Source organism: Zingiber officinale, chromosome 1B (assembly GCF_018446385.1).
Source record: "Zingiber officinale cultivar Zhangliang chromosome 1B, Zo_v1.1, whole genome shotgun sequence".
NCBI classification, from domain to species: Eukaryota; Viridiplantae; Streptophyta; class Magnoliopsida; order Zingiberales; family Zingiberaceae; genus Zingiber; species Zingiber officinale.
In genome coordinates, this window is record NC_055986.1 from 124146684 (window position 1) to 124161673 (window position 14990).

At 35.7% G+C, this 14990-nt stretch overlaps 1 protein-coding gene across 5 annotated transcripts; it reads right to left on the minus strand.

Moving 5' to 3' along the window:
• Positions 1 to 522: 522 nt before the first annotated feature.
• Positions 523 to 14536, minus strand: LOC121976927 (probable serine/threonine-protein kinase SIS8). Of its 5 annotated transcripts, none has more exons than XM_042529361.1 (17): positions 14237 to 14536; positions 12909 to 13301; positions 12572 to 12775; positions 12025 to 12216; positions 11623 to 11882; positions 10797 to 10913; positions 10602 to 10682; positions 8947 to 9042; positions 7501 to 7587; positions 6121 to 6241; positions 4935 to 5184; positions 1904 to 2027; positions 1802 to 1821; positions 1508 to 1664; positions 945 to 1233; positions 790 to 862; positions 523 to 698 (listed from the first exon to the last, which is right to left on the minus strand). In XM_042529361.1, the coding sequence occupies exons 2-17, from the start codon at positions 13137 to 13139 to the stop codon at positions 616 to 618; spliced, it is 2385 nt and encodes a 794-aa protein (XP_042385295.1). In that variant the 5' UTR covers positions 13140 to 13301; positions 14237 to 14536; the 3' UTR covers positions 523 to 615. The 5 variants fall into 5 exon arrangements, with proteins under 5 accessions (XP_042385295.1, XP_042385287.1, XP_042385319.1 ...); XM_042529353.1 differs by having other exon boundaries at positions 10602 to 10694; positions 14237 to 14535; XM_042529385.1 differs by lacking the exon at positions 12025 to 12216 and having other exon boundaries at positions 10602 to 10694.
• Positions 14537 to 14990: the final 454 nt, after the last annotated feature.

The window sequence follows — 14990 nt, forward strand, 5'->3', positions numbered from 1 at the left end:
AAAAAATTCTTCGCTTGGAAACTTCTAGATATGATATTTCTACACCCACTCAATGCGATCGCTAATGTGGTATCACACATGACACAACATTAGCTCTACATCAACATTTTAACGCTTAGAATATAAAATTTTAACGAGTTTTATTTAAAATAGAAATTATATAAGATTTTGTCATAAAAAAAAATACTTGATTAATTAATAAAAAAAACTAGTAAAGGTTTTCACCAATTGGCAAGGATCAATCTTCATTTTAATGCTTCAACGATAAACGTCATATGAGGAACACCTCAACCAAAGACTACGGCAGGTCAAATTGAAAATAACTGGACGAACTATATCATTGTTGTTTTCCAAGACAAAACACGTTACTGTCTGCCTTCTAAAGCTGCATCTGATTGCATAACAAGGATGATTTTTTTACTATATTCATATATCTGATATCATACAAAATTTTGCACGATTGTTCAGCAATCTCAAATGCTAGAATGAATACTTCAAGTGTCAATTGCATGAGATGAAATATGTATGAAAATTTTTTACTCACAGAACATTTACAACTTAAAGATGCGAAAGTTATGGTTCTACACTCGCTATACATTCAAATTCTAGAAATAGTCAAGATAGAGTATACTCGCAGTCAAGCAGGCGGGTTAGGATTTCCTGACAGCTCGGTCGCTCATCCGGTTCTGCCCAACAATCTGCAAGAGAAATATATTAAGGTGGCTGGTAAAAGAAGCAGTTAAGGTATATCCGGAACACAAAGCGAAGCTAAAACCAACTTGTGACTACCTGCAATTAGCTTGCCAAGAGGACCTTCAGGAATCTCCAGTCCCGTACCTTCATTTGCAACTGCATAGATCACCTAAAAAAAGATCAAAGAGAGGATTGTTTTCAGGTGTTCTTTTAAACAAGGAGCCTGCAAGAGACGAGAGAACTGTGCTTACTTGAACTGGTGGGGTGCCATCCCATGGTCTATTTAGGGTGCACAGCTCCCACATTATAACGCCAAGACTAAAGATGTCACACTTTTCTGTGAATGGCTCATTGCGAATGAGCTCAGGAGCCATCCATTCAGGAGTCCCTGCAGATGAATTGTCTCTCAAGGGGCCATCTGTTATGATTCGTGAAAGACCAAAATCACAAATCTTAACTGCCCAGTGTTTATCCACAAGGCAATTTGCACTTTTTAGATCACGATGGACTATTTTCATACGGTGTATGCACATCAGCCCCCTGATACCAGCAGAGAAGCAGATCATGTTATTGTGCATGAGCCCAAGTCAGCATAATTTCATAAAGTCATAATCTAGGAATACATTTCAGCAATCATCTAACAACATCTGCTGCAAGGTCATAGGGATAGTAATAGCAGATGGTTCTTTATTCTTGAACCATATCATTTCTGAGTCAAGATTAACTATGCAAACTGATACTAATTACTTTTAGTTCATAAATTGGAAGCAATTATTATTCTGGTCTCAGCTGAATATGACTCCTCGTTGCATACCTGCAGATATCACGTAGCATTTTCAATCTCTTACGCCAGCTCAGCTTCTTTTTCTGGCCACTCATATGTATAAGGTAATACAAAGATCCCATCTCCATATATTCAGTTACCATTGACAGGTGAGGAGGCTTCATGCATGCTCCAAGAAATAAAATAACTGCAAAGTTTTAGATCTAAAATTCAAACGGGGAAAAAAATTACACGGGATTTCCTATTTCAATTGACATATCAGAGAATTTTAAAAAGCTAACAGGCAAGCTTATAAACAAATATTCAAATTGGTGAGTATCTTACCATTTGGATGTCTAAGGCGGCTGAAGAAAGAAAGGAATATATGGTCAGGACAAAAGAATATGTAGAAAGGAACACAAATTTCTCATATGTAACAACATATACCTTAGAATGTATATTTCATTGCAAAAATCCTCCATGTTCTCAGTTGTAAGATCTTGCTCAAGAAAGACTTTAATTGCAACATCAGTACCATTCCATATCCCACGAAAAACTTCTCCAAAGAATCCTACAGAATATTAAATCACGAACCTCATAAGTGTCTTGTTTGTTTAATGTAGGGATGTTTAGCAATGTTGCTATCTTCAGAAAAAAAAAATGATTAGTATTTAATCCAAAAGTTCACGGATAAAGTTGTTGTTTTGTGACCTAAAGGTCATGGGTTTGAAACCTGGAAACAACTTCTTGCAAAAACTAAGATAAGGCTGCGTACAAAGGATCCTTATCCGGGACCCCGCATGGTGGGAACTTCGTGCACCGGGCTACCCTTTTATTTAATCCAAAAAATATATGCCAGATAATAACTCGATGGATTGAGACAAAAGAATAAAAAATTAAAATAATCAAACTCCATCAGTTTTCCTCACAATGCAACAGCAATCCAAGAGCATATGAGTTGGACTATTTAATCCTGAAAACTCTTTTTTTTCTTGGGTTGGGCTAGGGAGGGCTTTAAGTTTTCCTACTCATGGTAAATTTAATTAAATACACAATTCAAGAATATACGTATAATGTATCAGTAATTCAAACATAATTTCAAAATTACTCAACATAATAAGAAAAATTCAACCAGAACTAATTCAATAGTTGGACACTATTTACAGAGAATCCTTAGATGGTTAGGTTATATAATCTTCATCAAGCCATGTTTCATTAAGTTGTCTACTATTTTCTTCGGTCTCCCTCTACATCTTACACATTTCACTTCAAAAAATTGACTCTTTTAAGTATCAAATATATTGGTTACTTTTGAACATGTTTATAGCATCCCAACCTATGTTCTATCAAATTAACTATTGAAACTATATCTAATTGCTTCAAATATATTTTATTTTACACTTTCTAGTATCGTTATACATTCATCTAGTATTTTTCATCTTTGCTATATCAAATTTTTGTACATATTTCCTAACAATTCAATGCTACAATCCCTCAAATATACCATACTCTTATAAGATTTTCCTTCTAGAATGAAGACATGATCATAAAAGACTATTGAAGCTCCTCTACATTTTGGCCACCCATACTTTATTCTAATAATTTTACTTGTTAGTAAACCTACATTTCATATATTTAGTGAAAGCTCTACTTATCTTAAAACATTTAATTCCTAAATTTTTTTCTCATAGTTAAAGATGACTTTGATCTAATTATAGTATTCTCATCAGTTAAAAACATTCACCAAGGTGGTTTAACTTCAATATGATTGGTTAATTCTAGTACTAAGCAAAAAGGTAGGAATTTAGGGCTACCCAAGACGTAAACCTATAGCTAAAGAAAATCATATGTCACACTCCAACTAACCCTAACACTAGTAACAATATTCTCACACATGCCTTATCACATACCCAAGATGTAAACCTATAGCTAAAGAAAATCATATGTCATATGCTTTTCCTAAATTAATAAGAATCATATTCAAATCCTTCTACATTGATAATTATATAAGATTTAAAATATGTCAATCAATCTAGGATGATGACAGAAAGGCTCTTCCTCGATAGACATTAGATCTGACACTTAATCTACAGGATTATTTAATGTGTTACATCATAACTTCCTTCTTCCTCAAGTATATCCCATATATACTCCATTGAGAGATGCAAGTTATACAAATTGCAACTTCTAAACAAAATATGTGCCTTAATTGTTTGAAATTCTTGATCATTCTTGGAAACATTTTTCATCATTCTTGGAACAGTCCCCTTGATTCAAAGTGATGAAAGAAGAGAATCTAGTAAGACCACTAAATTTCCTAAACCATGCTTGCTGTATATAATTGATTTAGTTCATACAATGAATTTTTCAAGTGACACGCCAAATCAACCTCCCTTGAATATAAAAGTCCATTGCTTGTTCCATGTACACTTACTATTTTAGCCCTCATGAAGGAAGACATTTGCAATATTCAACTTGTGAAAGTTCTAGAAAATTTATTACAACCCAAAATGGCACTTGGGTGGGGAGGTCCCTTGATACTTCAAGCATGTACAGGAGGAAGACTTCACTTAACCATGTAGGGCCAGAGAGAGAAGGGGGGTTTCTCTTGCCCCTTTAGTCCCAACAATGTCACTAGGTGGACTAGCTCTGAGACCATATAAATGCCTAATAGAATCCATTGCAATCCAAAATGCCAAGTGGTGGTGTCTTGATGTTTAGCATACCCAAGAGGATCTGCCTTAACCAAGTTGAATAAGGAAAAAGCTTACTCTATTTCTCTCTTGCGCCTAAAGATGTTGATGCATGACAAGGGTGAACTTAGGAACAAGTGCAAAAGGCAATGTCAGTCTCGAATGACAAGCAAAAAAGACTAGTTTGGTTAATTGATTAAATTTTGAGATTTCGACTCCAGTGGGTCAAGCTAACTTTGACGAATTGAAATGGCAAGCTACAATAACTCTATCCAATTTTGCCGCCTCTTCTTCCACTGTCTCCTTTTCCTTGATGCTCACCTATTAGAAGCTCATCGACTTTGGAAGGTGTGAATCATATCAAGTCCTTGTGAGCCCTCTGAATGTGCTTATTCTGGAAAGACTCAAAGTCATCTTGATAAGAATAGGTGTGTTCTTCACCCCATCACCAAGAGACAAACATGGTTGATGAAATCAAATAAAGTGAACAATTTCAGATCCCATGATACAGCTTAAATCAAACTGTGCAGACCCAAGTTGCCCATAAGTAAACAAGGAATGCATCAGATCCCTTGGTAAGACAAATGGAGGAGAAAGTAATGCACCTGAGTAGCCCTCCACCCAAGCAATAGTATATAAGAGATTTCCCCTTATTCATGTGTATTTACTAGGTCAGCAATAATTCTTACAGAAAATTTTCCTTCCAGAACAATAGCAGATTCAGAGGGTAGATACAAACTAGTAGCATTGCTGTACGAGATTAAATTTAGGAATTAAAAACTTGCCTATTCCAACGCGTGTGCCGACAGTTAGCTCTGAAAAATCAATGTTCCATTCCTCGAAAGGAATTAAAGGCTTAGTGAGGAATGGAGAAGACTGCAAAACATTGTTCCAGGTTGACAACATTGCTTCTGTTCTTGGAGAATCCCTGTTTCTCTCAGGACTCTTGCCGCTATATTCATGAGGTGAAGAAGGCAGTGATATAGCCTTCTGACTGGAACCTGTTTGCTTGGAATGCTTGAAAGATATTTCATCCTGGACAACAAATAAAATAGTGATTCAAGGACTGAAGTTCAAGAATCTGCTTAGAATAACAAAAGCACTTTGTTTGAGTCTTCAAGAAATTCTAGGAATTTGGCAACATGTAATTATCTCAATAGAAAGCATGTAAATTTCTGCTGTGGATAAAGTGTAATCATGAGAAATAAGGAAAAGAATCAATAAGTCAATAACCATTTAAAAAATAAGAACAATTATCACTTAAGCACATTAAAGACAGGAAACATAAGTAGAGTCAATTATATCATAAAAATAAATAGAGATCATGATTGAAAATTTCCATCTAGCTATAATGAGAAACTTCAGTAAAAATACAATTTGGAAATCAAAACCCAATGATATCTAAATTTACTGTTTCATGAACTTAAAAGGAAAATTTTCAGAGATATATCACCACAGGGTAGTGAAATTGAAGCATCGTGAGAACATTCGAGGCATCTTGTTCAACCATCTTGGAAGCAAGACAGAAGCTGATATGCCATTTACTCAGAAATATAAATAAATATTAAAAATTGAAATGACGTCAGAGATCCTTCTTAGGTATCAGGATCATGATAATCATAAAATGCATTATAAGACGTAACCGAATCGTGACAAAACAGCCATTGCCTATGTAAATGGTCATCTTGGAAGCAAGACAGAAGCTGATATGTCATTTACTCAGAAATATAAATAAATATTAAAAATTGAAGTGGAGGTAGTCAGAGATCCTTCTTAGGTATCAGGCTCATGATAATCATAAAACGCATTACAAGGGTTATAACCGAATTGTGACAAAATGATCATTGACTATGTAATTTGCATACAAAGATGTATATCTATAACATGTTAAATTATGATGTCTCAATGAATGCACTCTTACATAAACATGAATGAGACAAGTTCACCAATATATGGTGCCACAGAAAATACCTTATTTAGTGGATTATTCAACTGATTTTGGTCATTTGTGGAAAATGAGCACGAACCATCATCTCCAAGGTCCTTCAAGAGACGATTTTGCTTCAGAGTTTCATTCATCGCTCGAACAGCCCTGGAAAGAAACAAAGAAAATCAAACCACCGCACAAAAAAAACAAAACATGCTTACGAGCAAAAAAGAAAAGGAAAATTGGGGGCATATCACCATTTTTCACCCAAAAAAATATACTACAATGAGCCACCTTAGCTTTAAGAACTACATTGCTATATTCACAACAATTAACGTACAACAAAAACAACTTAGGAAGAAAACAGGATCACACACTGAATTTGGACACTTTCATAGACTATGATGTTTATGTTATATAGGAATTATTTAGAGACATTCTCTTCTTTTATTCTTTTGAAGAAATTGCTGTTTGTGGCCAAAACTAATGATCCTTCTCAGAGATCATCACATTAGCAATCATGACATGAAGAGAACTTGTTTGAATGAGGGTAATAACCAAATTCAAGACATTGCCAAAAAGTGGATTGATGATTCTGTACAGTTCATTAGAAGAGTAGGAACAATGATTTCCATGGATTATATCCATTCACTGGTGTAAAGCCTCTTCACTCTCTTGATTTTTAAGGATTGACTCACACAATATTCATTGTCTGCAAGAGCGAAATCTATCGTTGCTTAAATTGATAAGGAGAAAGATAGCAGAAGGCTTAAACATCAACAAAGCTTCTATTAGCTGCTGACTGTTAGAGTATTTTTGAAAGGTTTGCAAAGAACAGTGCTCTGAGATCTGCATGTTGCTGGCTCCACTTTATTCAAAAACTATATGGAACAACAGATTTGCCTAGCAAATTCTGAATCTTGTAAATGATCATAAGCATCTTATTCCAATCCTTATATGTAAAAGGATAGTTATAAATATGAATTACAATAGGTGACCTGAGTTTTGATAGTTCAGACAAAACAAATGCACAGGTAGCGGAGGTCATCTTTGTGCTATTTTCAATTCTTCAAATCATTTTGTATTGATTCCCGTGTTACATGAACTATAAAAAAAGATAGAAAAAATAAAAGTAATGGGTGGTGGATTATTTATTTACAAACAAACAACATCATTGAAATGAATTTTGTAGTTTTTGGTTATAACTTTGTAGTTTAAAACTGCACATATTTTGACCTAGATTGCCTTCTAGAATAATTATGAAAATGAATGTTAGCTTAAGGGTATATTTCAGAGTAGGTTTGCGATAGACAAAGGAATTTCTAAGGCTGAAAAGGCAATGGGAGAATCCTATAAAAAGTCAAGATTATCAAGCATTGAAGGAAGTATGTACAAGAATCAAATATATTAGAACAAAGATCAACCTTACTATATCATCACCAATTTCTGGAGTAATGCTAATGCTTCTTCTTCGTATCCTGCGAGCATTAAATGTTGATGCACCATCTGATCTGCAAACCATGAAGCACTTAATTCTCTCTACTTGCATACAGCTCTAAGTTAAAAGCTTGAGCACAACTAAAACCAAAATGAAAATCTTGAAAAATGCAAAAGAAACATACACATTGACAATAAAAAGAACGCATTGGGCCTATATCCCTAGACCTTCAGAATGCAGTAATATCAATCATAAAACTTAATGTGACAGAAAAGCAAGAGCTTCTATGTTGAGATCCCGGCTAGCTTCAGTTATTGCAAAGAAAATACTCATAATCAACTTAGGCTAATTTCAGTTCCATACAATGTTTACCATGTGTTGTTTTACACTTCTAATTTCAATTACACCATGTATTTTTGTGAAATATCTCATTTTTCTCAGAAACAGATAACTGAAATGTAATTCAACTTAAGATGGCATGAGTGAAATTAAGATTACTTATCAGAATCTATGGAGTAAAACTAAGGTTCAAGATCTCATTTCATGCTAGAGTATCAAAAGTGAGACTGTGCCAGTTGTGTCAATACATGGTGCCGAAGAGGAATTGCTAAGGAGAGAAAAGCACAAATGTAGTAGAAGCAAGCAAAGGAAGAGGGGGGCGTTGCCACATCTAGATGAGGAAGAAGCTGCCACTGCTATCTCCATCCCAATTGATTCTATTGCATTCCACTGTTACATTGCATTTTATTGTGGAAGCAGAATGCTAAATTTTAAATGTGTCAGTCAGAACAACACAAGAATTTAATTGTTGTGAAAAACTAAGGTCTTTAAAACTTCAAAACCAAACTAAGACTCGGATCAAATTTCCTGTGTCAAACAGAAACTAATCCAGGTATTTCACTTAATCTGATTTAGTCTACCTAGCCCCATGAGAGGTGCATGTGTCAAAAATACAAAAGGTACAAATTGGACAATTTTGTTATATTAAAAAAATGACAAAAATAAAAAATAAATAAATAACATAGACAATATTTGTGATCTATCAAAGGACAGTAAGCATGTTCAAGGATGATTTGAATGATTATGTAGATGATTATTTATGTATAAGAATGGCTCCTCGATAAAATAAATTTGAATCTGTGGGTTTTGAGGCTTTGGTTAGGGATGGAGCATATTCACGTTTAGTGGAGTCAAAATTGGACTCTATTTAGAGTTAAGTTGTCAAGCTAGATCCGAACCAAATTAATTTTGGATAAATTATGTATTGGATGAACTTACCGATCATAACCAATATTAGTTCTGGTTAACTTACAAGATTGTCTATAAGCTTTGATTTTATACTATTTACATTGATGTGAACATCAAAAGAGATTAAATATTAGAGAACATTGCAGTAGTTGGTGCAAAGTTCTTAACTGAAGAGGAAACCAACCTTGATGCATCTGCATTATCTGTGCATTCTCTAAATGTTTGCCTATCACCACTAAGCATGGACCACCCCCGTGCTCTGGATAGGGGATGCTCTGGACTGCAAACAAGCACGCAATATCATCATTATTACACCATTTGTCACAACAATTTGGAGTCAGCTATAAGCCTTATGTAAGGCTATGTCATAATACTGATCTGGACCAAACCATACAATGATACTATCTGCACCAATTTATTAATTACAACACCTATGATAGTCTGAATTATCTGTGCATTCTCTAAATGCTTGCCAATCACCACTAAGCATGAACCATCCCTATGCTCTGGATAGGGGATGCTCAGGACTGCAAACGAGCAAACAATATAATTATCATTACACCATTTGTCGCAACAATTTGGAGTCCGCCACAAGGTCTATGTTAGGCTATGCCACAATCAACATGATGTGGACCAAGCCATACAACGATACTATGTGCACCAGTTTATTAATTAAGACACATAGATTAGTCCAATTTAAGAGATGGATCAAAATGTTTGTACACACTTCAGCCTTCACCAAACACTGATTGCACTGACAAAAAATGAAGGTTCTGGTGAAGAAGGGTTCAAAATCCAATCGCAATGTATAAAACTTAACATTAAACTAACATCAGTAGAAATATTCAAAATGCTTCTCTTGAATCTTAATATCATGACAGTCATGATGAGATGTTTTAGAACTGATATGATAGCGGATGGAGCTTGAGATGGGTTCAAACCTAATCTCAATGTATAAAACTTAACATTGCACTATTGAAAATGCTTCTCTTGAATCTTAATACAATGAAAATCACTAGTCACAAATGAGATGTTTTAGAACAAATGTGGTAGCAGATGGAGCTGAGATGGACTCATTTTCATTATCATGCACTCATGCAGATAAATGAATGAAAATTTACAATCCACGAGGAATTGCAAAGCACTGAGACACATACTAACCAAAAGGGATCAGATGACAACATCTGCATTGCAGTGAGTAGGGCAAGGAGGCATGAGAGGCCTAACCACGTGATGCACCAACAGAACAAGACATGCAGTGATGACTGCTGGAGAATCATAAATGAAGTTTAATGGTTTATGGAAGTTTGACCTCGTTAGAGATATTTAGAATTATTAAAAGTATAATTATATAATGAATAGGTTTAATGCCACCTTAGAAATTTAGTTATAGGCTGCTACCGACTTCTATAAATATGTAGTAGTTCTCCTTGATAATATTTTATCCTCTCCACCAAGACCCGTCATAGGAGTTGTTTGGTTTTTCTCTGTGCTAACCTTGATAAAACTATTCTGGCTGTGCATTCCAATGGACCAGAGATGAGAAAGGGTTACATCTTGTGAAAGCTTCTGAAAATGTTATATTTCAACCAAATAAATCTCATTAAGGCTTTGATCCTATTGTCTAATGAGTATAAAGAAAGGACATAGTACATCAATTCCCACCGATCTTCTACTGAAGGATTAATATAGTAATTAAGTATATCTTAAGCCTAGCATCCAAAGATGAACTTTCCAAGATGAAATTCTTACTACTGAACTCCAAAAAACACCATCATTATAAAAAAAAATCAAAAAAAGGAATAAAGTTAGAAAGTCTTGCAAGCTCATAGACAAAACCTTGAACTAGCTGTATGCTGCTGTTCTGCAACAGTTTTTCTTTGGTTACATCCGGCAAGAGCATTTGCAATATCGGGTTCACTATGAGACACACTGATCAAACAGTCAAGGACACAAACATGAAGTTTCCAAAATTTTAGTTTGCACATAGATTAAGTTTAAAGAACCTTAAAATACTCAGCTACGACCACTTACCTCAGCCTTCCCTTAGTAAAAGTTGTTGATCTCAGTACAATGTTACGCAGTGATTGACCTGAAGATGAACCATCAACCCTCTGATAGAGAGAGTGATTGTTGTCATCTTGTTCACAACTGTTAGAAAGAAAAGGAGCATTAGATGCATTGAACAATGCATATAAAGCATGGAAAGCAATGGGTGAAGTGCGGGAGCCACAGGAATAACAATTAAAAATAGATTGTCGAACTCATTACATTCCTGAATACAGCATCATAGATTGAAAATATATCGGCGAAAATATTTGCATGAATGCTCCTAATAATCCAATATACTTTATTACTACAAATGATACAGGGGAATAAGAACAGTAAATCTACCACGTATCACTCCCATGCAGCACAAGATCTAAACCTATGCACCGCACCACTATGCTTATCTTGAGGCAATGAGATAAAATGTACTCTACTGAAACCACGTATACCAGATTATATCTCAGGTAAAAAAAATGGGGCATTCTCCATAAGAAAATTTTTTACTAGTTGATTTGGATAGAAACTAATTGAGGTTATTCACTTCCACTTGAACAGTGGCGAAAAATAAGGGGATCATTGTATAGATGAACCATGGCAACAACTAATTGGGCATGGCACTAAAATGTTATCATGTATGATAGTGAAGAGAGAGCATTCCATTTTTAGCAAAAGACGTTCAAATAGTAGCAAGCAATACAAATTAATCAAATATTTATTACATGTTTTGATGGTTCTAAGAAACACATACTCGAAGACATGACACTTCTTTACTGATTAGGTATAAATTAACAAGTTGGTGCAAGAAGCATACCCATCAGCTTCCCCTTTGTCAGGAAGACCACAGAGTGGGCTATTTGGCTCAAGAGGAGAATCGCAGGAATCATTCTCGGCAGAGTCACTCTCCCCTGCTGCAGAAATATGGGATATAAAAATAGCCTTGGTTGAAAATGGGATTAATTGCCCAGGAAAACGCATAAGATCAACAAGCAGTTCCACAGAGTTCAGCACCACCACCACAGACATATGCTTGTAAGAATCAGCACATTCAATACCACCATCACTAGGTAGGCCCTGCAAAAATAAGCAGTCAGAATCAAAACTTGAATCTCAAAGATCCAAGGGAGGTTATACACTTACACAGAATAGAAAAATCAATGTAAAGTAGGTAGCAGTATCATACTGCTAATAAGTAATGTGAAGGATTACCCCTTACCACTACAAGTTTACTCTCAAGACCAACAGAATCTGCAAGAGCCTTAAATAAAATTGCTCTTGGTCGGCATGATCCATGCCTAATCTGGCCCAAAAGTTGAATGCTTTTATTTTCTGTCCAATGAGACATATCTTCTACTGCAGTTTTTGCAGGACTTAACTCTGAATTTGGACGCTTGTAAAAATCAAAGACCTAACAAGTAATAAGTATTAGGCACATACAAGATCAAGAGTAGTAATCTGGAATCTGGATATTGATGACAAAATATTAGTAAACATCTGCATGCAATCACCCAGGAGTGGATTCTCAATCAAACATCATAATAGCATTTGCAGCCCTTATATAGTTGGGGCAAAAAAATCACATGAACAAGGTTGTAGTACTGACGTTCACGAGGAATAAGATAGGAGTGATTACTAGTTTAATTATGTAAAATAGTGCCTGCAATTGGTTTCTATATGTAGGGGTAAATGCAACAGATACATGCTTATCCAACATATGAGTACAGAATTGTTTCAGCATATGGAAAAAGAAGGGGCTAACTCACCAAACAAGCAATCTTCTTAATTAATAAAGCAGGATTATTGTGCAGTCCTTTCACCATGGCAGCACTCAACTGCTTCAAAATAGAGAGTTTTTTATCCTTCTCTGCATCTACAAGAATGATATCTGCCTTAAACCCCTCCATACCAAGAGAATGAAGGTCATCTGGAGAAGGTATAGTTGAGAAGAGCTCCTTAATTTTTCTATCCTGCATAAATTTAATCGACAAAAGGAAAATTACTATTTCACAAGGAATAACATGAAATACTAACAAATAGTAATTGCTAGTAGCTCCAAATCCAAAGAACAGAAATATCTACATGAACAGCATTAGCACTTACTGGGATGACAGAATAAAAGCCATTGGGTATTGATGCAGAAAATGTTCCAGTAGACCACAATATCTGCGATGCAGTTTGAGATAAGACTTCTGCTTTTCTAATGTTACATGTAGTCTCCTCTCGTGAATCCAGAGATACAGACTGCAAGTTGTCTATAAAATCTGAGGGCCACCAGGTAGTACTGGTGTTCCCTTGCTCAGATCTTGCTGAATCACCAGACATCTCATCCATTCTGGCAAGATAAAAATTCCAATAGCATTTTGTCCCAGGTCTCAGCCCATAGAAGCCGTGCAATACCTACAAGAGTATTTAAGATCACTCCAAATAGTCCTGAACATTCTTTCTTCTATCTGAACTTCAGCCATTTTGTCATCTTTGCCAATATTAGTCGAGCTGAGTAAAGGCAATTAAAAAGAAAATGTTAGATCAGACTTCTAGCAAGTGCAATTTAAATTGGCAACTTACAAACCACAATCACAAGTCTCATGTCAGAGATGTAATACAACAGATGCATGTGATTAATGGTTTTTTGTGTTGATTTTATTTTATCTATTGTACCCGTGAAAGGGAGTTCGGTGAAAAAACAGGATTGGATGACTCTTCCATATTTTAGAAAATTCAGATGTAGGTTTATTGTACATTTAGAGCATCTGTGTTTTAAATTTTGGTTTTTGCTAAATGCCCGTTTGAGATTTACTAGTAGTTACGTTTTCTTTATCCTCATGATATGTTTCTCTATTTTCGTTCTAAATTCTTACAATTTATCCTCGGATTAGCCTTTGAGTTATATCTACATTGTTTATTCACCCTTTTATATACGATTCAATCAACTGAAAGAAAAAAACACAAAACACACACACACACACACATGAAATCAGTTAATGGAATAGTTACCGATGCAATTTTCACCATACATTCTGTCTGTTTAATCATTTACTTTTGATACGTGACAAAAAGAAAGGAGGATTGATCCACTTGCCCATATCAAAATACTGCAGAAAATATTTTCTTCCCTTGGTGGTATACTAATAATCAAAATAAGATAGCCATCACAAGCCTGGACTTTTTGCAAACGGAAAAATCTATCGCGATTCAAACAAATTTCATGTGCTTGAAATAACCTACAAGAATATATGCATTGCGGCACCCACACGGGCATTCGCAAGCAGCCGAGACCATGTGAAACAATGAAAGTCGAGTACACTAAAATGTATATTAAACAGACTTAAATAAGGTGTACACTTTTGATCTGGCCTTCCGGGTAAAATTTTTTGATCCGGATCGGCCGATCGAGCGTCTTGATGGGAAGTAGCGGATCCAGGATTTACCGGTAAATATGGTACCGAACGAGGGTATTCCAGAGAACCCTTGGAAACTTCCGGGTACACTTCAGATCCGACGTATTCAGCCGGAGCTCACTGGAATTGGGCAAAAACTGAACCTTCCCTTCCGGACGGAGGCGGATCTAGGAAGAGACGGATCAGCAGCGAACCTTTCTTCCCCTTCGATAGCGCTCGGTAAAGAAGGAGGAGGGCGGTCGACAACGAGACTTCGAGAGTGGGCAGTGGCGCCGCGGCGAGCGGAGGCGAGGGCGAACGAGCTGAGGAGGAAAATAGTTCTATAGGTATATTACTTAATAGGGAAAATACTAGCCCCCCTTGTAATTTGTTGTTTTTTGCCGTAACACCCTCTTTATTTACAATGTCCAAATGAGGAACCTTTCCAAAAATGAAAAATATCCGTGTCCTTATCCGAATATATCTCCAGTCACCGGATGGCCGCTTTCGGTCACCGGAAATCGCCGGCAGCCCATCACCCGGCCGGCCAACGACTGAAACAGATCCATCAATTACTAATTTTAATATTATAAATTAATAAAAATTTACAAGGTAATTTTAGTTTCTATAGCCGTGATCCGACCGCTAGCGGTTGCGATTTCTGTCGGATTTTAGTCTTGATCGTTATCGAATTTTTTTTTCAGTTCAGAGTTTTCTTACAATCAATATTGAAGCCATTTATGTTGCTCGTCATCTTCTATATATATATATGTATATATATACGAGATGTGAAAGGTAAAGTGTG